Below are 25,259 nucleotides of genomic sequence, written 5' to 3'. Positions count from 1 at the left end.
AATTATTATCAAACATCATATTTCATTTTTACATAACTCATTATTATAAATTTATCGAAATATTTTTTTATTTATCTGCTTTTACTCAATTATCACGTGAAATTTCGTTTCGATTTTAAGGATTATTCAACAGGATTTAAAATAAAAAATATGAAATATTTATAAAACGTATTTTATTGTGGTATTGAACATTGTAATAATATAATATCACCCTGGCACAATCTCACGATGGCAAGATGTCGCGATAAACAAAAATAGTAACAAAAAACATTTTTTATTTTCATTTATTATTATTATTATTATTATCATTTATCCCATTTTTTAAAAAATCATCATCATCATCATCATCATCATTTTTTTCTTTAAATTACATACATATATATAAGTCTCGTCTTACATCATTGTACGCTTTGCATTTTTATTTAATTATTAAATTATCTATGTTGATGATTTTTTTTTTTTTTTTTAATATAATTAATTAATTTTGTTATTACAATGATAACAATGATTTATAACGACAATAAACACAATTCAGCTTCATTATATTCTAAGGGAGAGGAAGATGAGGATTCAATTAATGTATATCAAGTCTACCTTTATTTTCATAGGAAAAAATTATTTTCTTTTCGCAATAATTAACAGAACATAAACAAAATAAAAAATTATCGACAAAGATTTTCATAAACTCACATTGTTGTGGGAAAAAAAATTTCTGTTACTCATTAAATCAATTGTTTCAAATAAACATATCAACGGAAAATAATAATAATTATTTTGTGATGAATGTTTGAACATGCTCAAAATGTAAATATAATATTTATATAAATAATGTAACGATTAGAAAAAAAAAATAAGTGATTCAATGAGGAAACTTTTTTAATCACGACATTGTGAGTTTGATTTTTTATTTTAATAACAATAATGCAATGCGTACGTAAGATTTATTTAATTATTTATTTCACTTGGATTGAATCAGCTAGTTTTAAAATCACTTGGAATATGTTTGTCTTTTTTTTTTGATTCAATCCTTGTAAATGTCATGTTTCAAGCTCTTTGCCTTTTTTTTTAACTTATTTTTTTTGTTATCAAAAGAGAATAACAATATCTCAGTTTCAAATTTATACATTGTCTTTTTTTTTTTTTTTTTTTAATTATTATCATATCTTTTTTTTCGCATTTAACATTCACTCTTTTGACTTGTTTTTTTAATCTTAAAAATTTCAACTTTCTTATCATTCATTTTGATATTTATTTTTTTTTATTTTTTTTTTTTTCATAGAAATAACAGTTTACTATGCATTATCTACGTATTTTCTATTCAATAGAATCAAATAACTAATAATAATAATAAATCTATATGTTTTTTTTTTTATTTTTTATTTTATTCTCTTAATTTTGTTTAATCTTTAATCTTTTTCATTAACCCTTATCGCTTTTTTTTTTTTGCATTTAGTTTAATTTTTTATTTGCAAAGAAATTTGTTTTTTTTTTTTCTTTCGTTAATATAATATAGTTATTAAAATCAAATAATAATATGCATTTTACAAGCGTATATATTTTGATCGTTGCTTTGATATTCGGTAAATTAATGTGCCTTTTGATTTTGATTTATTTTTTTAAATTAATTTTAATTATTTAACATCAAAGCACAAGTTTTTACAAATTTTTTAAAATTAATTTTCTTATACAATTGTTCATTCATATTTATCAATTTTCTTTCTAATAATATTACATTTAGTTGATACTAATTTGATTCTGACTGAATCATTCATATACAAACATAGATTTTTTCTTTTTAAATATAAAATGTCTAGTTTAGACTAACAGTATTGTAAAAACCCTAAAAAAAAAAAAAAATTAAAAAATCAAAAAAAAACATTGACGTTTCTAACGTTACGATCTTATTGCCTGATTTTATTTAACAATAACTTTTCTTTTCATAATTAATTAATGGCAAACATAAAGACACAAGTGGCACAGAGAAAATTATGAAAATAAAAACAAAAATATAAAATTAAAAAATCAAAAAAAAAAAAGGCAAGTTTTCATATACATGCGCCACAATAATCATTAAAATTAATTAACAAATTTAATGTTAATTATTTAAAACAAAAAAAAAAAATCCATGTAACATTAATATGAAATTTATAATCACGTAATATTTTTCATGGTTTGATTTGAAAAAATATATATATAAATTGATTGCAAATTGGCAAAAATATCAGATACTTATTGATTTTGTCAATTTTAAATATTATTATGCAAATAACTATAATAAATGATTATTAGAAAGTTATTTTAAACTGACCTTATTAGACTATTGCTCTCGAAATATATATATTTAATAAAAAATAATAAATGAAAGTTAATAATATAACTAATTATTTTATATTTTCTTTTATCGATTTACAATTTATTAATATTTTCTTATTTTGTCACTTGCAAATATATATATATCAAAATTTATGTCTCGTAAACCTTAATCAATTTTGATTAATTAACCCATAATAATAAACATTGTTATTATTATTATTTTCTTGATAACATATCAAGAATTTTAAAAAAATATTAACTTTAGATTTTTATGTAAATCTAAAACGGCACACAAATTATTATTGTTGTTTTTTCTTTAAATTATATTTGATTCAGTATCATTAGTGTCTTTCTAATCAATGATAATTGTAAAAATGAGCAATTTATATTTAATCAATAACCTACGATTATTATTATCATTATATATAGGTATAATATATATCAATTTGTTGTATTTTTTTTTTTTCTTTTTAGCTTTTTTTTGTCTAATAAAAAAGAATATATAAAATAATAAAAATCAAAAAAAATATCCAATTAATTATGACTTACAATATTTAACAGTAAACAAAGTTGTATAATATCTTTGATTGTTTTTTTTTTCTCTTTTCTTTAATATATATTTGCTTAGCTAATAGCAGCTTCTAATGAATTTATTTATAATTAATAAAAATAACCATACGCACCCCCTATACTCTTTTTATTGCCACCACCATCAGATGGACTTTTCCTTGTCTTATTTACAATGTTGTTTTTTAATAATAAAAATAATGATAAATATAATGATAATATTATTGATGATTGATAATATTAAATTCACGTATTTGGAACTTCATGAATGTGTTGTGAATGTGGATGTCCAAGATTATGTGAATTTGTTGTTATTGGCGATGATGGTGATGGTAATTGTAATTCAATGAGTGTTACATCTAGTTGTATTTTATTTGGATCACCTGAGTCATCTGGTGAGCCTGGATTACTGTGATTTCTATCATTGTGATCGTTGTTAGGTGTATGGCTTACTTCGAGAAGAAAAAAATCTTCATCAACATACCAACGTACCATATCATCATCAATTTTCGCCGTAATTCTGTAACAATTAATTTTTTCAATTATTTTTAATCATTTAAATAATTAATTTTTATTATTAAAAATATTAAGACATTTTTTTTATTTTTTTTTCATCAATCAATATTTAATAACTTTTCCATTTTTATTTTATTTGTATTTATATATTTTCATTCTTTGGATTAATTAAAAATGACATATAATGAAATAATTGGATCAGATAATCATTGATATTTGCAAATTGTTAGTTTTGTGCAATTAGAGATTTATTAATAATGAGGTTTAGCAATTAATAAAAGCAGTTATTAAAATTATCCCTAATAATATTCGTGTCATGAAATATTTATTTTTATCAACAAAATTATTTGAAAAATAAATAAATAAAATAATAGGTATATAATATAATAACTAAAAAAAAAATCAAGTAATCCTGGTCGTCAAATATAATTTCGTCACCGTTATTTGTCATGCACTAACACAATTATTTAAAATAAAATATATGTGCATGCGAGTAGTGATGACACTCTACTAAACTTACCCCTTTGTGTTTTTGCGATATAGATTATTAATTGTCGAGGATGTAATTTTGTACTTTGACTCAATCTGTAAAATAGAAAAAAGTAGAATATTAGAGTTTTGACACTTATGGTCATGCATGCTATTTTTTTTTTCTTTTTTTAATTTGTCTTTCTCGAACTAAAACAATGTCTATTATTTATTTCTTTATCCCGAATTCCAAAAAAATTTATTTAAAAAGAGATATAAAAAAAAAAAAACAATTTTTTTTAAATTAAAAATTGACTGGATTTGTTTGTCTCTATACTGATAATTATTTTCCACTTTTTTCTCAATACATTGTTGAATTTTGATTGATATCTAATTTAATCAATCGTCATGTTTTAGTTTATTATTATTATATTATATTATTATTAATATTAATATTATTATTATTATTATTATTTAATTTGATAAGCAACAAGTGCAATTAATTTTATTGCACCTGATGCATAAACAACACCAATTGATTAATGTTTTAAAAAAAAAAAACAGGTTTTGCGTGAGTATTTTAGAGCGGGTGGGGATATATATTTATATATTTCATGCACACATTAATATTAATTAGACAATGAAAAATAGCTTTGTGCATGGGATATAATATGGAATATGATACAATTATACAAATACGCGATAATTCATGCATTAATAAAAATATTTGAGCAAAGGGAAAAGTGCAAGGTAGCAGAAAAAAATTAAAAATAAAAAACATTACGATTAATTGATAATGCGTGAATAAGAATTTAAAACACTTGATAATTAAATTAATGTAAAAATGAAAAATGAAAGTAAATTTTATAAAGAATGATTAAGTATTGTCAATTTTTGACTTTACTTTAAATAATACTGTATTGTCTCAATATAAAAAGACAAATAAAATTGAAAATAAATAAAAAAATAAAAATTATTCTCTGAATGATGAATAAAATAATATATATATATTTTTTAAACTTTTAAAAAAAAATAATTAAAGATAGATATAAATAGCTTAACTATTTGTTTTTTGTTTGAATTTAATAAGAATATAGTTGAGATGATGGTTGGTTGTTGCTTACAGCATTGATCAATCCTTGTACACTTGGTGGTGTAACATGAAGTGGTGTATAAACATCCTCTGATTCTTGTCTGACATATAACATAACACGTTCTTCAGCATCAGTAACATGTAAATGTGATGATTGTTGTTGATGTTGTAAACGTAAACGATTACCAACACCTTGTACAAGTGTATTTGTTGTTGATATTGTATTTTGTGATGGTACATTTTGTAGTACACTACCTTGTAATTCAACTTGCATTAATAATGAATCTTTTTTATCATGCAAAGAATTTATATTATCTTGTGGAAAATGATTATGAAATTTTAATGCTGGTAAACTTGGTCTACCACAATTTGGATATGGACTACTTGATCCAGTTTTAATACCACCACTTTCACCATTACTAAGTGATGATGTATCAGTATCACCACCACCTCCACCTGCACTACCTCCTCCTCCACCACTACCACCACCACCTCCATAAAATCCTGACAATTCCATTGTTGAAAACTGAAATAATAATAATAATAATAATGAATTTTTAATACATATTATTTATTTATCAGCCAATTTAAGATATTTATTATTTTTACCTTGTCAATTGAATGTTCAGCTGGTGGTGTAAATAGTACTGGTGGTTTATGAAGATCAGCCATACAATAAAATTCACTTCTTTCAGTAACTGAATGATAAAGTTCATCCAATTTTTTTCTACCAGTTGCTGTCATTTTTCTTTTTGCTGCTCTTCTTTCTTCATCACGTGTTTTTCTCTCAGCACCCTTTAATTTCGAAAAATATTATAATTACCTATATTAATAGGTATATATTTTTTTTTATTTACCTTATCACAAAAAACTTTAATTTGACAATAACCACGATGTGAGGGTGGTGTATAATTGTGTGCATGTTGTGGTGGTTCTTCATAAGTATCAACTTGAATATGCAATGGTAAACCCTTGACACCTTTTTGACTTGAAAAATCTGTACTCAGACATTGTACAGCAACATTTATCTGTAAAAAAAAAAAACAACAAATTGCATTGATTAAAATAATAAACACATAAATGTATTTAATTGCAAATTAAAATCAAGGATTAAAATCAATTAATTTATTATTTACCTTTGCTGAAGACTCGAGAGGATTCCAATAAATAGCAATTGCATTGTGTGCTATTTCGTCAATACATCCAGTAAGTCCAACACTATTTTTTGTATCTACAAAATAGAAAAAAAAAAAAAAACAATTATAATAACAATTTATAATTTAATGAAAAAAAAAAAAAAAAAGAAACTAATACACACGATATCTATTGAATTATTTATCATTACAATTAACGGTCTATATGCACAACATAACATTCAACAGGATAAAAAAAATAAAATAACATTTAAATAGCAAAAAAAAAAAAAAAAAAAAGTGCATAAATTTATGTAGATTAAGTTGCCACGTGTTACACTGAGGCTTACCACCGAGTTTAATCCTCCAAGTTGACTCAATGAACATATCAGACAGCTTGCGCAAATTTTATAGATACATTTTATTTTATTTATATACAAAAAAATTGATTAAATATATATTTTTTAAATTATAAAATAACAACTTACCAGCATCAAGAATTCTTTGTTTAACCGAATGTTGTCTGCCATGCCAAAATTGCCACGCTTTAATTTCATCCTCTGGACTTTTTTCTTCTCGAAACATTAACATAACGACACTCTAAAAATATAAATCAAACAAAAAATAAATAATAATATTTTTATACAAGTAGAGTAACAATTGCTCAGAGTAACTTGTTTATTATGATGTAGCAATAAATTCAATAATCAAAATCAGATAAATAATAGTAGCAATAAACATTAGCCTAAGGTGATGAAGTCAAGTTGTAAAATATTTTTATCCACACCATAGTTATATTATAAACAATAAAAATAAATAAATTACATTTAATAAAAAAAAATAAAAAATAAAATGAGAATTTTTAGTGTTTCGGGTGAATGAACGCTCAATATATAAATAACACATGCATAAATAAATATCGGATTGATAGACCTTATCATTTTAACTGAGATTTGTTACACAAAGTTATGCGCCAATGATTATTTTATTTTTATTATTTAAAATTAAATTTATATCAGTATATGTATACATTGAATTATTTTTCAAATCAACAAATACCGTTGACTAGCTTTGCGTGTTAAACATTGGGCATCATTATGCGATTGGAGCATCAGCATGTTCGATTAGCAATCAGAAATACAGCCAAGTTGTTCTTGGTGACTTGTTTTTTTTAATTTTTTTTTTTTTTCAAATACTCATAATAATAATTTATATAGGTGTATATATATTGAAATGAAATTAAAAAATGGAAATGAAAAAAAAAAACATTTAAAAGCTTGTTCCCACACATTATTTGTGATCGGCTTAAATCATTTTAAAAAAAAAAATACAAATATATAAAATTATATCTTTAAAATCATTGATTTATTTTTTTAATTTTAATTTATTTCATATTTATTTATTTTTTTCTTATAATAAATTCTGCAGTTAATGTAATTGGAATAAGTTGATCTCATTCGTCTTATCATGATCATCTGCATCTTTGATATAAATCAATCTATTTTTGTTTTATTATTATTTACAAAAAAAAAAAAAGGAAAATAAAAAATATTATTTAAGTATCGTTAACGAGAGCTAAGCTGACACACAAGTCCAAATAGATTTTATTAATTTTATCATTAAAACCGAGCAAAATAATATTATAATTATTTTTATTAATTTAGATTCAAAAAAAAAAAGAAGAGAAACAAGAAATATCAATCTTGTCACTTGATCTCTTAAATCATTATCATAATAATTAATATAAATAATTGTTAATGATTAAAAATAATTACCTTAACAGTTTGACCAGTTTTGAGAAGTGGCTTATCAGGATCTGGTACATAGTCCAATGTTATACCATAAAATTGTCCCTTATTAATATATGTTATTCTGTCATCTTCACGTCTTTGTGATGTACTTATTGGTGATTCCAAATGATACTTGAAACCATACGCTGAATAACTATACAAAAAATAATTTAAATATAAATATTTTATCAACATGATATAAATAATTTAGTATATATCATCAATTTAAAAAAAAAGAAATATATATATTTATAAGGACTAGTTTTAAAAACCAGTTGAATTGCCATTTTCATATCAGTTATTCTCACTTTGGTATAATTTTATTAATCATTCATCAAGATAGATTAAATTTTAAAAATCAATTGAATATAAATAAATAAATAAATAATTATTATTCAAGAAAATTTAAAAATATTTAATAAAAAAATATTCACAAAAGTTAGACACGTTATCCGGAGGAAGTTGTGTATGTCTATGTCTATGTGTGTGTCAATTTATCTAAATTCAACAAACATGGACAAGTTGTAATATACACTATCAGTATCCGAGTCTAGTTAAACTATCGCGCAGTATTTTTTTTTTTTTTTTAAACAATATGTATATCGGTAAAACCGGGTGTCATGTAAAACTGCGTGAGTAGGTGTATAATAATTTCTTTTATTTTTTTTCTTTATTTCTTTATTATTATTATTAGCTGTTGTTTTTTTTTTTTAATGGTGCCGGTAAACTTGGTGATATGGATAAGTCTCCAAGTGATAAGACTAGGGTGTATTACTGCTTTATGCCAAAACGGGTTGAATGGCCTGTTTATAAATATTTCCCACCAATGTTTTTCATTTTATTTTTTTATTTTTTATTTTTACTATGTATGTATGAATATTTTTTAAATTAACTATTTCAACTAACACCATGTTCAAGCAGCAAGCACTCATTTCAACTAATATATTCTGATATAACGGAAAACTTTTAATGTGTCTCCACCCATTTATATTATATTATTATGATCTATTTTATTTTTTATTTTATTTTATTTTTTAAAATATTATGAATAAAATTAATTAAAAATATAAACTTACGTTTTTGGTATTTGTATTTTATCAGCATCATTTTGTCTACCAAAATCATGCCATGGACGTGATCTTGGTGGATTTGGTGTTGTACTTGGATTTGGTGTTACCAAACCACGTTGTATTTGTGGCTGTGAATGATTTTGTTGTAATTGTAATTGCAATGGTTGATGATGGATAACAGCACCACTTTCAAGTACAACTGATGTACTATTTGTTGTACCACCAGGACAAAGTTCCGTATAATCAAATGATGACTAGAAAATTGAATTAAAAAAAAATATATTCATAATATATTATTTGACATTTATATATGTATGTATAATTAAAAATATAAAGTTGATATTATTAACCAGTTTTCTTTAAATATCCATAGAAAGATAGATATGATAATCGAATTTTTTTTTTTTTTTTCTTTTCAAATTAATTTTTCCGTATGACAGGATATTAAAGACTAATGACTTGTGTTTGAGCTAATACGATAATAATCAAATATACGTGGGTTGGCTATATTTTTAATTTATAATATACGGAAACATGACCTATCATATCTATCTTTAGTCTTTACATAACAAAAAAAAAAAAAAAGACTAATGAAACAAGCTTGCATCGATATATTTTAAAATAAAAAAATATTTACTTGATGAAGTGTGCTTGGTGGATGATGATCTTGTCTTGGTGTAACAGCATCAGCACCAATACCAGAATCAGGACTTGGTAAATCAACAGTCAGTACTTTACTACTACTTGATGATGATCTTATTGCATGTGTTGTTGTGTATGAACTTGGTACAACTTCATATCTTGTATATGATGTTGTTGTTGTTGGTAATGATGATGAACTTGATGATGCAAGTGTCGGTAATTGATCACCATTATTTGTAACATAAACTGTTGTTTCTTGATGTAAACCACCACCACCACCACTTTGATTATTATTATTATTATTGTTATTGTTATTATTGCTATTTCCATTTGTTGATGTTGATGTACCATATGCACTTGATTGTAATCTTGGACTACATGATGAATATGGATCATAAGGACTACCATACTGTTGTATCTTTAATAAATTAAATTAATTGATATATATTTTAATTATAATAATAAGCAACAACAATTATAATTAATGAAAAATAAAATAAATGACAATAAATAATACCTGCAATTGATGCTGTTGATGATGATGATACATTCCTGGTGGTGTTGGACTATCCGGTTGATCCTGTTTAAGTCGTTTATTTGTTTGTTGTCCACCACCACCACGGGATGAGCTCAAATCTTCCGGTTCTCTTTTAACACCAGTTATACCACTTGATGATGTACTACCATCATGACGTAATGATTGTGGACTCAAAGGAAGCGGAAGACTACCACCACCACCACCATTACCACTTTGTATATTTTGATTTGGACTGGGTGATTGTTGTTGATTATATTGATGAAATAAATGATGAAGTTCACCACCATTTCCTCCATCACCACCATTGTTATTTTCAATAATTCGATTTGATGAATTTTCCTGTACAAGAAGCTTTTGTCCCATCACTCCACTGTAATAATAATAATAATAATAATAATATATTATATATATTTTTTGGTATTATTTGATGATTTATTTATAAAGAAATAAGACTCCAAGGTGTTGTATTGCAATACGTTGTGCATTGTTAAAAATAGTTAACATGTTGTATTTAGCATTATAATACTTTTTTAACCCTTACTAAGTGCAAATTTTTATTCGCTATAAAGCACTATCTTCTTCCTCCTCTTCAAACACCCTTCAAAGGGAAAATAAAAATCTACCATTTCTCGTCAACTTTTTAAGTTCCCTACATTTTATTTTTTGGCTCTTTGCACCAGCTTCATCGTATCGACCATACACGTATATGGTATAAACCTTTTCTACCTACGGTCAGATGCTTTGATACAATGCCTTTTTATTATCTTTTTTATTTTGATACCTGATCTTCAAATGCATATATACCCTGCTCTTCAGTGTTACTCTATATATCTGTCTTTTTTTTTTTTTTTTTTACTATTGTTCATCATATGTATAAATGTACTTGTGCAGTATTATTTCATAAAAATCATCTTGAGTTTTAAATAATTATTATCACATATTTTTATGAAAAAAATAAATAAATAAATAATTAATATACAACCGTTTTTTTTTCTTTTTAATTTAAAAAAAAAAAATATAAATACGAGGATAAAAAATGTCATAACTCGCGGCTATGAAATGCTGATATTTATTTATTTGCAAGGGAAAGAACCTATGAATTCGGCTTATGTGAAATGGATCTGACGACGACGACAACGACAACGAGTCCTCGATCGTGGGTAATGCGATGCTAATCCGACGGGAGCCAAGATATGCCAAAGGGATATATATCTCCCTTTTGAATATTTATTTTTATTATTTCAACAGACTCGATCATATGCCTCGATATATGCATGAATCAAATTATGATTTTAAATATATATTTATATATTTAATCAAATATAATAAATAATCATACATAAATTATACTGATCTGTTGGATATATTGTGTGACAAATATCTTGAGAATTTTGCACATATATATTTTATTTTAATATTCAAATGATGGTAATTATTTATTTTTAAATAATTTCAAAAATTAACAAGATTTTATTTTTTTTCATTTCTTTTTTTAACAATTCAAGGCCCCCCATGTTGGCTAATAATATATTTTTTTTTTTCATAATAAATGTACAAATGAAGTTGAAAAAATTAAAAGGTTTTTTTTATCTGTTTTTTTTTTTTTTTTTCTTGCGGCTAATAATTAAATTGACGGTGAGACTATCATAAACACGCTCGATGATGAGGACAAGTAATAAATCAAAAAATAAATAAATAAATAAATATATATGCGCGTATTTTGAGTTAATTAAAATATAAAAATATCAAGTGTAATCCAATGTGTCTGTATTGATAATTAAATTGCGGCTATAAGAATCATGATCATGATGACTGTATAGTTAACAGGTCGTATAAAAAAAACTATATAAATGCGATGATAAAAACATCTCGGTACATAATGAGCCTTGTACATTGACCATGATGATGTTGGTGTGCGCAATAAATGTGTTGATATTTTTTTAAGGTTCATCAGGTTTTGATGGGTCAATTCCAGGTCAACAATAAGTTAAACAACATTTATACTTGTTTTAACAACCGGATATATTATGACAAATTACCTCAATGTAATGTTTTTTTTTTTTTGTTTTTTTAAACAAAATAGAAAATTTAATAAATTTCAAGTATATATACATAAAGTCATGGTATTTTTAAAAAGGTAAAAATAATATTCTATTGGATGGGTCTTATTCAAAAACTCGAAATTCAAGTCCTGAAAAAAGTTGTTTGTTGTGACTTGTGGTTCAACTACCCAGTTTTAAATATTGTTAAATTCTCATGTACTTAGTCTATTAAAAAATATTATCATCATCACGTACTGTGAATTTTGAGAATATTATTATATCCTAGAAAATAATATAATTCAAGTTATTTTATTTTTATTTTAATTTTTTCGTAGAGACAATGGTAATAATATATATAATAACGCACGTGTTACAATTATTGCGTGTAACACTGTACGTTTGATATTGTGACCCTAATAATTACATATGTGCTTTGACTCGAGTATAATTTTTAAATGAAAAATATATTTAATACATTTAATAATTATTGTCAACGCTGTATGATGATTATGTTGTGGCAAAAAATTTAAATAATCGAGTAAACGTGTGCGATAGCCGAAACTATGTTGACTACGTGTTGAGCATGAAACTTTTGCCCTTTCTCCACCTTCCTCAACTTTTATTTTTATAGTTTTATTATTATAAATTATGTTTTTTTATTTCTTTTAAACATTTAAAATTTTATTACATTTTTTTTTTTTTTTTTTTTTTTATTGTCATATGAGAATTCCGTTGGTTTTGCGAAGCCAGTTACATTTAATGGCGTTGACATGCGTAAAGTAGAAGGACGAGGATCAGAGGGCACCAGATCACTTTTAACTAACACAACGTGATTTGCTTGTACATAGTATCATCGTCATTGCATGTCTTTTTGTGAAATTATTTTATTTATATTTATTTCAAGAAATGAGAGATAGCAACATTCAACGTGAAGGTTCATTTACCTCTCCTCTCGTCATTATTATCATCATCATCATCATCATCAATTCACACAGATTTTTCTGTCATGATAAAAAAATAAATAAATGACACTTGCTTTAAATATTCATCCAATTATTATTATTTATTGATATGCTAAATATATATGGCTTTTTTTTTTAACTCAATAACTTTTTTTGGATAAAATATATATTTGTAAATTATATGCTCTTTATAGGTATTGAGTCAAAAAAATGAAATATATATTACAATAATTTGCCTCGTTAACCTTGACAAAAAAAAAAAAAAATCATCATTTATTTATTTATTTATTTAAAAAAATAGTCTGGACGTGTGTAGTCTTTTGTCATGTACGCATTTCGAATGCAATCTAAATTTTTTTACCATTTTTATTTATCCCCAAAGTCGAGCAAAATACATAACAATACTAATAAAAAAAATAATATAAAAATTATGTATAAAAATATGTAATCGCACTGGGACATATTTCGTGTGGGCCGTGTCTAGACTTCTCCATCCACTCACGCACGTGATATTATTACCCACACACACAGCCTATTTACTCTTTATATATTTTTATATATTTCATTTCAAATAAAAAAAAATCTAATTACTCTACCAATTGTTGTTATAAATAAAATAAAATAACAAACAATTTTTAAACATCTACTTATTATGAAATTAAAAAAAAAAAAATTAAAACTCGTTAAAATATTTTATTAACGCATGATGACAATGAAATTGAATTGCATGCATGAGTACACAGATTTAGATCTTTTCATCTCGGTTTATTTCGTTTTGTTTATTTTTATAATAACAATTTTTTTTTCTCATTCAGTTGGGGTTAAACATTCATTTTTCATCTCACTCAAGAGACAAGATACTACACATAAATACACAGTGAGCTTTAACGATCTGGCCGCGTACAAATCGTTGAGATATTATCGAAAGGGTGAGAAAAAATTGAGAAAAGGATACAAAAAAAATAAAAAAAATGTATAATGCACAGTGTTATTAGATGGGAGTCAAGATTAGTGGTAAAATACCGTAGTGAGTGAATAAAACGCGGGCAAAATATGTGTTGAATATATATTTTCATTTGGCGGAAGTGTATATATATATATGCAAACAGTGCGAAGCCAATTTTATATAATAAATATATGTATATCGTACGATAGAGTATATATAACGAAACGTTGATAAAAGAATAAAATAAAAATAAAAAAAGGAAATAATAATGAAGGTAGATGCATTTATTTTGCTTTCAGGAGGCAAGTACGTACAAACACACATACACATGTATATTTATTTTAATATATAAAGCATATTGCAAATAATATAATGTTATATTATGCGTTTTGTGAACCTCACCACCATCACCACCACCACCGTTGACGATTCTCAACAGTAAATTAGAAAATATGCTAAACGTCCGATATAAATCAAAAGTGCCTGAGGACAATTGTGATGGGGGGTTCAAAATTAAAGGGGCAAATATATTTCTTGAGACTCATCTTTTTTTTTTCATTTCATTTGATCTTATAAAAATTGTCTTTTGAAAAAAAAAAATATACCTATATATATAAACCCCCTGGATAATGGAAATTTATTTATTTTCTTCTCGCTCTAGATTTTATTTATTTATTTATTTTTTCTTCCATCATATGTGAAAAATTGGGGTGCGACTGACATGAGGCACACGCTTATGCCACTACAGTTTGCAAACCAAGCAAATGGACCAGAAAATCAGTTAATTTATTTTATTTTTTTTTTTCTATTTATTTATATTTCGAAATTTTATTGGAATTAATTAATTAATTAATAATAGTATAATAATATTTATTTATTAACTTACGTTGACCAAAGTTCATGTGATGGTAATTTAACATCACTTGTTTTATCTGGTAATTTATAATATTCATAAACATATGGAGCTGATTGATCATCAGGATGACCTACAACTCCAGATACTTGATGTTGTTGTTGTAAATTTAACATTGCCGCAGTTGCAACCGACAATGGATGGTCAAGATATCCACGCCAATCACCCTCCATACCCTGGACCTGCACCTGCACGGCCTGTACCCTTTTTTGTGCCTCCTCACTATCTTCCTCTATATTATGCTGTTGTTGTTGTTGTTGTTGATTATTATCGTCTTCGTCAGTAACAACTTCTTGTCCACTTGTTACGTAATTTTGTTCACCAACACCAGTTTCACAGTCAGATGATGATCTACTACGTCTTCTAGAATCAAAAAATAAAATAAAAATTATCAATAATATTGTATTATTTAAATATTTATATTCACATGAACCCTTTAATGTCAATGCACATGATCATCAATTTAAAATTTTTAAATTATAAATTATCTCTATCTCTTTATTTATTTATTTTATTTATTTTTTATATATACATATCTAAATTCCTTCGAACCCAAGCACGTACACACATCGAATCCTATAAAAGCTTATCCTAATTTATGCATGTCGAATCAATCTCTGAACCTTGTTGCCTTACCCCTCAAAACACTATCTTTCTTCCTCTTGATATTTTTTTATTTTTTATTTTTTTTAAAAAGCATCACACTGTCTCTTGTTGTACACCTGGATAACCGTTCGCCCAACGAGACACAGTGAAAGAAATAATGAAAAAAAAAAAAAAAAAAAAAAACCATACACACATAGACACACATTTACGCAATAGTGAATATATAAGTGAGTAAAAAAGAAATGAGGATGATGAAAAAAAAAAAAATAAAAATACTAAAAATATGAATAAGGATAGATGACTATAGTCACACCGATAATGAGCTACCGCGTTATCCCGTTCAAATATTTTTCTTTCGATGTTTGTATAGGTCCATGGTAAAATAATAATCATCGTTATGTTCTTTGAATCTTCAACGGAATATCATGTGCAAAGAGTGGAAATATATTATTTTTTTTAAACTGATGTAAATTAATCATTATTATATAAAAAAGTTTTTCTGTCTTTTTTTTTTTTTTATTCATTATTTATTTATATATTTTTTATTGCAAATTTTTATTTTATTTTTTATATATATCGTTGATGATTTGTGAGATATGTAACAGAATTTTTGTTGTTTTATTTTGTTTTTTTTGTTAAGGATAAATTTTATATCAGGATAAATATCAATGACAGTGAGTTGATTTTATTTTTATTTAATTTTTTTTTTTTTTTTTTGTATCTTTCTACCAGTCTTTTAGCTATAAATTTTTGGAATAAAATGCGATCACGTACGAAACATTATAAAAGCGCGAGGCCACTGACGATGTCGGCTTCTACTGAACCTTCAGAATAACGCGTGACTCGTTTACCGATCTTCCACTCTCTTGATCGGCCATCGTTCTTCATTCCTCCTGGTTCCAATATACAATTTTTTCATTTTTTATTTATATTTATATATTTTTTATTTTTTTTTGTCAACTGTTGTATATACAATATATGAAATACATGCGTATAGAGGTGTGTGTGTATATATAGGTATAGACTACATATAATTGCACTTATTTTAAAAATTCACAACTTGTTCCCCGAGAGATGAAAAATAATATAAATAAAAAGTATCAATGCGGATATATATATGCTAATCTTCATATTCTTTAAAAAACCCCCCAACGAATATACTCAAAAATAAAACTTCACCTGCGTATCCGGTTTTTACCCTACACACTATGAACTTCTTTTCAATTAACAACAAAATGCTCTACATCCCTCATTTCTTCACTTATTCTTTACAAGATACACATTTTTTTTCTTCTCTTTCAAATGAGGAGATACTTTTTTATTTTTTCAATTGACAATATGCAGATGAAAATTATTAACAAATTTGCCAAATCATCCAACGGTTTTTTTTTTGAAAAATTATTATATGTATTTATTGCTATGTATTTAATATCGTTTTTTTTTTTTTGTTTAAAAGTAAATTCTATAATTTTATGCAGGATCGTCATCCATCCATCCATCATACCCATCTTGTCATTTTCGAGTCAGGTATAGGGCATCGTCCTGATGATGATGCGCTTCATGATCATATCACAACTCAAAGATGTACAAAATTGAAATACTCTTAAATTTATATTTTTGTAAAAATAAAATAGTAATACGTATAATATGACACGCGATCATTTAAAAAAAAAAAAATGGTGAGTAAATAAAAACACCTACAACTCAATAAATTATGAGCATCAATCAAGTTTAAAATAATGTTAGTGAATTTATATTTGACAATAAAATTTGGTAGTCACATGGTAACATGAATATTTTTTTTTGAAATGTTGACATCGTTTTGTTGTAGTATTGCTTAATATTCAACACAATATGTGTGTTTATCCACGCGACCTGTCATCCATTTGTCTTACTTTCAATAAATTTTTAATGTTAATTTTTTCATATATATATATATATCATTATTACATATCAATTTTGAATTTTAAATTATTTAATATTAATAATAAATTCTTTTATTGAAATAAATTGGTCACGCTTGTGATGAAGATGAAAGCAAATATAGAAGAAAAAAAAAAACTAGATGGATTGATGAAAGCTTGTCAGAGCCCCATCATCATCAGCAGCAGCCACATTTTCCAACCCCCATTATTCACCCTCTCTCTCTCTTTTTTTTCAACCCCACAACCTAAACTATATTTGTTTTATTTTTCTATGTATACACACACACGTTAGAAATATTAAAAAAAAAAAAAAAAAAAGAGTCATATAAATAAGTGAGAGAAATAATAAAAAAAAAAAAATTGACGTGGTCTCACGCTCTGTGTCGTTCGCCTATGCAAATATCAAACCCATCATACACACATACACCTCTTGATACATAAAAAAAAAAAAATATATATATGCACACATTTGCTATATCTATATACTTGTCATCTCACAGTTACATTAGTAATAATGAACGTGTCTATATTTCCATTTTTTTCAAAAAAAAAATATATATTTTTTAATTCTTGGTATACTCTCTTTGTAAAAAAATAAATAAATATTAAAAGTATTAAAATTGAAAAAATAAAGGACTTTTTTTTCGTAAAAAATCTTGCAATCGTGAAGGTAAAGACTAAAGTGGAGACACGTGACTCGACGAATATATGTGAGGATAAGCTTTTTTAATAAACAGCATTAATACACGCATACAATCGCAATGACGAAAATTACTGTAGACGACGGATATGACAAGAGTACGAGGGCAATTAACCAGTACCATTATATATCGATATATGTTATACTTATTATATACGTTTCTTTATCAATTGCCTGTTTTTATCTTTTTTTTTTTTTTTTTTTAAATAATTTATACTTGGTATGAAATTATTATGAAAAATAAAAAAAATATCAAGTGGATGATATATACTAGTTGTTATAATATAATTTTCTTTTTTTTTTGTTGTTGTTATTATTATAGACAATCAAACACATGCATGCAAATATATTTAAAATTAATTAAGTCGTTTTTTAAAATATATTCATATCATGGCATAAAAATTATTCGCAACAAATACGAGATAATTTAATTTTTTAAATTCATGGAGAAAATAGAGTATAAAAATTGATTATAGTTAAATAAAATGTGTTTATTGACTTTTGCGAGTTGTATATACCCTTGAGTAATTTTTTTTTTTTTTTTAAATGACTTTAAACACTATGACACAACGGGGTTTATGACAATGTAACAATAACCGAGGAGGGGGTTTAATTTTGTCTGATTTAATAAAACCCCCTGCAGTGAATTTGACCAAAGAGGCGATGGACCGAATTCATAGAGTTAACACATAGAAATGAAGAAAAAAAAAGAGTAGCTATATTTTATTCAAACAAAACAATAGAGATATTGTAAGAGTAAAAATATTAAATATATAAAAATAAAAAGGAGGCTGTTGTTCGTTCATGTGTAACGAGTTTCATAGCAACAATGTAACGGCACAATGGCAATATACATAAGGTATATATAAGAAGATACATTTTTCTAGTATATTTTTACATCACCCCAAAGGTGCATGCCGTTGAATTTAATTAAGCTCGCGTGTCTTTAACATCTCTCGAGGATCATACAACACTCAAAAGTAACTCTATATATTATTATCCTTTTTTACACTTTTGTGCACCTCTGTGTTGATGCACAATATGTAGACTTAATAATCATGCATATTTACGAGTGTAATATTGGATATTAATCGCATCAACGCTTCTCAAAAAAATATATTTAAAAAAAATGTTTTTTTCACTTGGTTGCACTTGATGAAAGTCATTGTTTAGTATACATAATGATATATATCCGCCTCAAGACATTATTTACCAAATAAAATTTTTTTATACTAATTATAATTTTAAAATATATTTAAAAAAAAAAATTATTATTATTATTCAATTGAGCTTTTTCTATTCTCGATTAAATTATATCTTAATCATTAATTTATTGATAGCTAATTTTCATGGTGTATATTTATAGTCACCTGACATTGTAATGTATATATATATATAATAATTATTATATTAAAAATATACATTTACATTTTTATAATATATTAAAAAAAATTTACAAAACACAGAGCATTAAGATGTTAATTACATCTTGCATACTGAAATAATATTTAATTACAATATATATCTTGAAAATTAAAAAAAAGAAAAAAATTTTAATTATAATTTTAAACATTTTTATACTAATAAATTATGTAAATTATAAATACAAATTTTCTTATCAGTTTGAAGAATAATATTCCATATTTTTAATATCAAGATATAATATTAAATAGTTATTTTTATTAATAAACTGGTTAATATATTTATTGAATAGATAATACAGTTTAAACTGTTGATTCAATTGGTTTTCACAGTATAATAATAATATTTTCAAGGGGTTCTATGTACAATAACATATAAAGGTTTATAAATAAATATAAATATATTGATTTTAAGGTGGTAAGATAAGCAAAAACGGGTTGCCGTGTAAGGTGAGTTGTGTATATATGTATATAAAGTATCATTGAATTGCTTGAAAATTGAGATGTCGACATTCCGAGGTGGAGGAATCGATCGAGGAACATGATAGTCAGATTTGTGTATTGGTTTTAAATCTGGTTATCAGGGTGAATAAACCAAAACTTTTTTATTTCTTTCTCGCAACAACAAATGAAAAACAATAACAAAAATTGATGGAAAAAAATAAACAAACAAACAAATAAATAAATCAAGTCAATATATTATAATTTTGTTTAAAAAAATAATAATGATATCATCGTATTATTGATTAAAAAAATAATCAACAGATTAAATAAAAAATAATATATATATAATAAAATGTAAAATCATTTGAGAGAGGGAGTTGAGCATGAATGAATGAATGAATGGAACCTGCCTCTCTTGTTGGCCTCTTGCCTTTCTGCACTTGCATTAATATATGTGCAATATATGTACCAAACTATATACATATATACACCAAACAACATAAAATAACGAGCTAAGAAACCACATTTTTTTTTTTTTTTTTTATTTTAAACAATTTAAACACACGTATTTTGTTTTTTTTTTCGAAGGAAACACGTGGGTGATTTGATCATGACAATATGATGCACTTGCACTTTTTTTTTTTTTTCATTTTTTAATTTATGTTGCGGGTTTATTGGTTTAATCTTTTATCACAATCTAGATGTTGTATTATTATTTGTCCTATGATATAGGCTAAGATGTTTGATTGCTTTGATAAAATTTAATTGAATAATGCGAATTTTTAGATGTTATCAAAACGATTGTTAAAGTTGAATTTTATATATATGTTTATTTATTTAATAATCAATTAAATTTATGTTAAATATATAAAATAAATTAATTCGCAAAAGGTGAATATTAAATTGTAAAATAAACCGTTTTAATTATTTTTTAGGGCATAATATTAAGCCACATTTATTATCGAAGATCGATGTGCTTTTTATGGTGGCAATAAATTAAGTCAAAGTGACAGAGTCACGAAATCTGACATATTATATTACTCTGAGCAATCGAGGTTTTTTATTTATAATTTTTTGCAGAGTTCGATCTGCCATCAAAATAGCATGGTGACGAAATATGTTTATATGTATCTTTACATCAGGAAAAAAAAATAAAAAATACATATATGTTAAATATTGCGAATAAAAAAATCAAGCCTTGAAAAGTTTTTTAAAAATATATAAAAAAATTAAAAAAGTATCCCTGAAATATCAGACTTTCGTCTTGTGAACTCTTTCACGGTCACATCATGATAAATATAAAAATAATAAATTTTTTTTTTTTTTTTTTTTTTTCATTAAATTTGCAAATGCAGATTAATTTCATAGATGCCATATCAATTTTTATATGCTACCAAGATTTTTAACATCAACCGGGAAGTGTCTGCTCCCAAGTGATTTAAAAATCTTTTTTTTTTTTTCTTTTTAATATTTAATTTTTATTTGATATAGTCTTGAGGGTTTGAAAACTGGTTTTATATTTATACCAGCATAGTCTACTACACAACATATGTATTATGTATATCAAACGAATCGATTCAAATTATTTTATTCAAACTAATAGATCGTGGCTCTATTGATATTTCCCAAAACACTAAAATAAATAAAATATCATATTGTTTTAATCAATCAATCTTTCAACACATGAAATTTTATTTATTCATTTTTTGCACCATCATATATTTATATGTGCATATAAAATAAAATAATAATACAAGTGATAAATTGAATAAAAGACGAATAATAATTATTATTAAAAATTATATAACATTTTTATTATTTTTTTTTTTTTTTTCAATAAATTGTTAATACAAGGGAACGTTGAGTATGTACATAAATTTTAACCCCAGTGGGACTATTTGTAGATGATGAAAAAAAAAACCGACAAACGGCAAAAGCATCGTCGATTTAAATCCCACTTAAACTTGTCACAAACCCTGAAGATTCTTCCATTCTTTAAATATTTTTTCATTTAGCTGTTTTTTTTAAATTTTCCTATATCCAGTGTATACCGATAGCGCAAAAAAATACTTGGCTCACAAATCATCGCTCGTTAAGCCATTACCATCATGATCATATATTTATTTATTTAAAAATATTATTAAATAATTTATTAACATACAGCCGTACAATTGCAACAACGAAATATTCAATTTTCATGATTTTCCTGAATATATATTTAATTCTAACGGTTTTTTAGAAATGTATTTATAAAAGAATAATAACATCATGTTTCAACTGGCAGGATAATCATTAAACATCATTAATATTTATTATCTGCGAGTTTGTGAAAAATAAAAAAATATATATTTCCAAATTTTAAAATATTAAATCATTCGCAGGTGCAAATATTTGAAATTAAAAAATAACAAATAATTGAATGAATGCGAATAAATACATTTTGAAAACATTAAAAATTATATATTACTTTTAATTATCATGATTTTATAATTATTTTTTTTAATCTAACAATCAATGTTAATATAAAAACGAAAAAAAAATATGATGATAATCAAATCATTTACTTTATTGGCAATTTAAGATAAATACAAGATTGCTCAATATGTCTATGATCACATGGAAAAATCAATTGATGAATATTAATTTTCTTTTCCGTCATGATTATATTATTACATACAGCATACATATTAAACTACGTATTTACACGTGCCACAACTACCTTCACCGATTTTTAATCCATCGTTTATCGTATGACATTTGGCAAATTAAAAAAAATAAAAAAATGAAAATTATTTATTACGGAAAATAACGTTATATTTTAGCCTGTCATTTTATTAATATAAATTTACAGCATGTATTGATCAAATCGAAACTGTCAACTAATCAAATATATTTATTATTTAAAAATATTATTTTTTATTTTTTTTTTTTATTAATAAATTAAAAAATAAAGTTGTTAATTAATTGCTTGAAATAAATTGTCTACTCAAACGCATATACATTGAGTTATTTTATTTATGAATTTTTAATTTTCTTTATTTTTTTTTTTTTTATTTTCATTTTTATATATTGGACTCGGTTGGAGGTCGTGCTTCAATGATTCTACAATGTGTATATATACTTGTATACAATGGGCGTTATTGTAATGCTAGTATAATGCACACATCAATATAATAATTATTCAAATCAAAATTTTAATAATTGTATCAAATTTTAGTAGCTACCAATTTAATATTTATATTTTCATTGACTCTATATAATTATATGATTTATTCAATTTTATAATAAATATATTTTGCCAATTTTTTCGTTCAACCCTTGTGGTTAAATACCCATACACCAAAAAATATTTTAAATATTTTTTAAATAATATTTATTATTACATTTACCTCGACACTATTTATATATTTATTTTTTTATTTAAATTTATAGCAAGATATATAGTAGATAATATTGATAATTATTATTCATTTTTTTTTTTTTTTATTTACTATTAATTTATTCAAAAAAAAAAAAAAAAAAAAATGACTAATCAATTATGAATTTAATGATAACTAAACAGTTGTTTTTTAATTTAAAAAAAAAAAAAAAATTGTTTTAAATAAATAAATAAAAAGATCTGTGTGAAATAATGTTGAAAAGGTTTACGTACCTATTTGCAGTAATATTTTTTTTTATCAAGGGGACATTTGCAAATGCATAACAATAATTATATGATGGTCACGATGGCACACGGTTAATGTCTGACTGACCGAAATTATTTTGTATATGCGGACATGCTGGACTAGGGTCTAGGGTCTAGCCAAGAAAGGGTCATCCTATGATCTCAACAACAACCCATATGTATACAGTAGGTTCAAGGTAAAAAAATAAAAAAGTAAAAAACATATATGTATATGAGAAGGTAAAGAAAGGGGTTGATGCGGGGGATTACAATATACAATGGACAAGAGTGTCCCATGAACATAATTAGGAACCCTCAGGCCGGACTTTGTCCATGGGAAATTTACAAAATTTCTTACTCCCTTTATACTTGGTTCCTTTAAATATATATAGGTATACATAGCACATGGCTATTTTTTTTTCTATAAATATTTTTTTGCATGCATGCAGTTTGCTCCGGCGGCATTTCTTCATGACAAGTAATAGCATTAATTTGTGTCAATTTATGTCAAATTGATGTCAAATAAAATATATTGTATATACTCACATTTTTAAATATATAATATTGTTGAATATATATATATTAACCCTTTTTATTTGTATATTTATTTTTTATATTTTTATCAATGTTATGTTAACACTTATTATCCAAAATATGTTGGGGGTTGTCTGCCGGCCAGCGGACAGCTCAAAGACACCATGAAGGTCATGACGCGTTTAAACTATCTTTTTATTTTTTTACAAGTACTCTTGTCTTTTTTTTTTTTTGACACTTGGTATAATTAAATCACCCACTTTTTATCCTTTTAAAACAAATGACAAATGTTATCTATTGTATATTGTTATTATTTTTAAATAATAATTTTATGGATAATTGTAATATATTGTTTGATATTTGAATTTTTTTACGTCCATTTTTTGTTCAAAATTATCATTACATATAATAATATCAGCGCAAGTTTATTTTTTATTTAAAATTTAAAAAGTTTTATTTATTATCACACCAGACACATTGCGGCTAATGCCCACGCACTTTTTGAATTTCAAATAAACCACCTATACATCTATCCAGTTTCCCGCTTTTTTTTTGTTATTCAAAATTAATTTGACAATGTTAACTTAATGTCACCTCCACTCGATTGATATATATTAAAACTTTAATAAATAAATAAATAAATAAACAAATAAATAATAATTAATAAATTTTTAAAATTTTTCTTACTAAATATACAAATTAATTAACTTGCTAGCTGTTTAATTAGTAATTTATATTAATTTAATGTATGATTATTAAAATAATACCGGTTAGTTATATATTTGATAATATTTGGATAGAACTATCCGGTTCGGTGTCTTGTATTGGACTGTGCAGAGGTGGCACCTTCCAGTTTCAAAACTTACATCTTGTCAGGTATAAGTGAGTGTGAGCTTTAGCGGTGTGCCACCGTCGCGCAACTCACCGTCGGCTTTACATTGGTTGTGTATTTGTCCAACCAATATATACATC

At 24.8% G+C, this 25,259-nt stretch overlaps 1 protein-coding gene across 4 annotated transcripts in view; it reads right to left on the bottom strand.

Annotated features, from left to right (window-relative positions):
* Nucleotides 1–2,458: 2,458 nt before the first annotated feature.
* The window catches only part of LOC122860552 (myb-like protein I), a 36,888-nt gene continuing 14,087 nt past the window's right edge, over nucleotides 2,459–25,259 (bottom strand). For 2 of the 4 annotated variants that reach the window (XM_044164406.1, XM_044164407.1), the window contains exons 4-15: nucleotides 14,967–15,356; nucleotides 10,110–10,500; nucleotides 9,588–10,010; nucleotides 8,957–9,204; nucleotides 7,866–8,034; nucleotides 6,579–6,690; nucleotides 6,094–6,188; nucleotides 5,815–5,985; nucleotides 5,567–5,752; nucleotides 4,989–5,483; nucleotides 3,917–3,981; nucleotides 2,459–3,400 (exon numbers count right to left, since the gene is read on the bottom strand). In XM_044164406.1, coding sequence (XP_044020341.1) covers nucleotides 3,127–3,400; nucleotides 3,917–3,981; nucleotides 4,989–5,483; nucleotides 5,567–5,752; nucleotides 5,815–5,985; nucleotides 6,094–6,188; nucleotides 6,579–6,690; nucleotides 7,866–8,034; nucleotides 8,957–9,204; nucleotides 9,588–10,010; nucleotides 10,110–10,500; nucleotides 14,967–15,356 — 3,019 coding nt within the window. In that variant the 3' untranslated portion in view covers nucleotides 2,459–3,126. Of the gene's footprint in view, nucleotides 3,401–3,916; nucleotides 3,982–4,926; nucleotides 5,484–5,566; nucleotides 5,753–5,814; nucleotides 5,986–6,093; nucleotides 6,189–6,578; nucleotides 6,691–7,865; nucleotides 8,035–8,956; nucleotides 9,205–9,587; nucleotides 10,011–10,109; nucleotides 10,501–14,966; nucleotides 15,357–25,259 lie in introns of those variants that run through there. The other 2 variants (XM_044164409.1, XM_044164408.1) reach the window with 2 other exon arrangements.

Source organism: Aphidius gifuensis, linkage group LG1 (assembly GCF_014905175.1).
Source record: "Aphidius gifuensis isolate YNYX2018 linkage group LG1, ASM1490517v1, whole genome shotgun sequence".
NCBI classification, from domain to species: domain Eukaryota; kingdom Metazoa; phylum Arthropoda; class Insecta; order Hymenoptera; family Braconidae; genus Aphidius; species Aphidius gifuensis.
The sequence above is the reverse complement of the archived record's forward strand: the minus strand, read 5'-3'. Positions and strand labels throughout refer to the sequence as shown.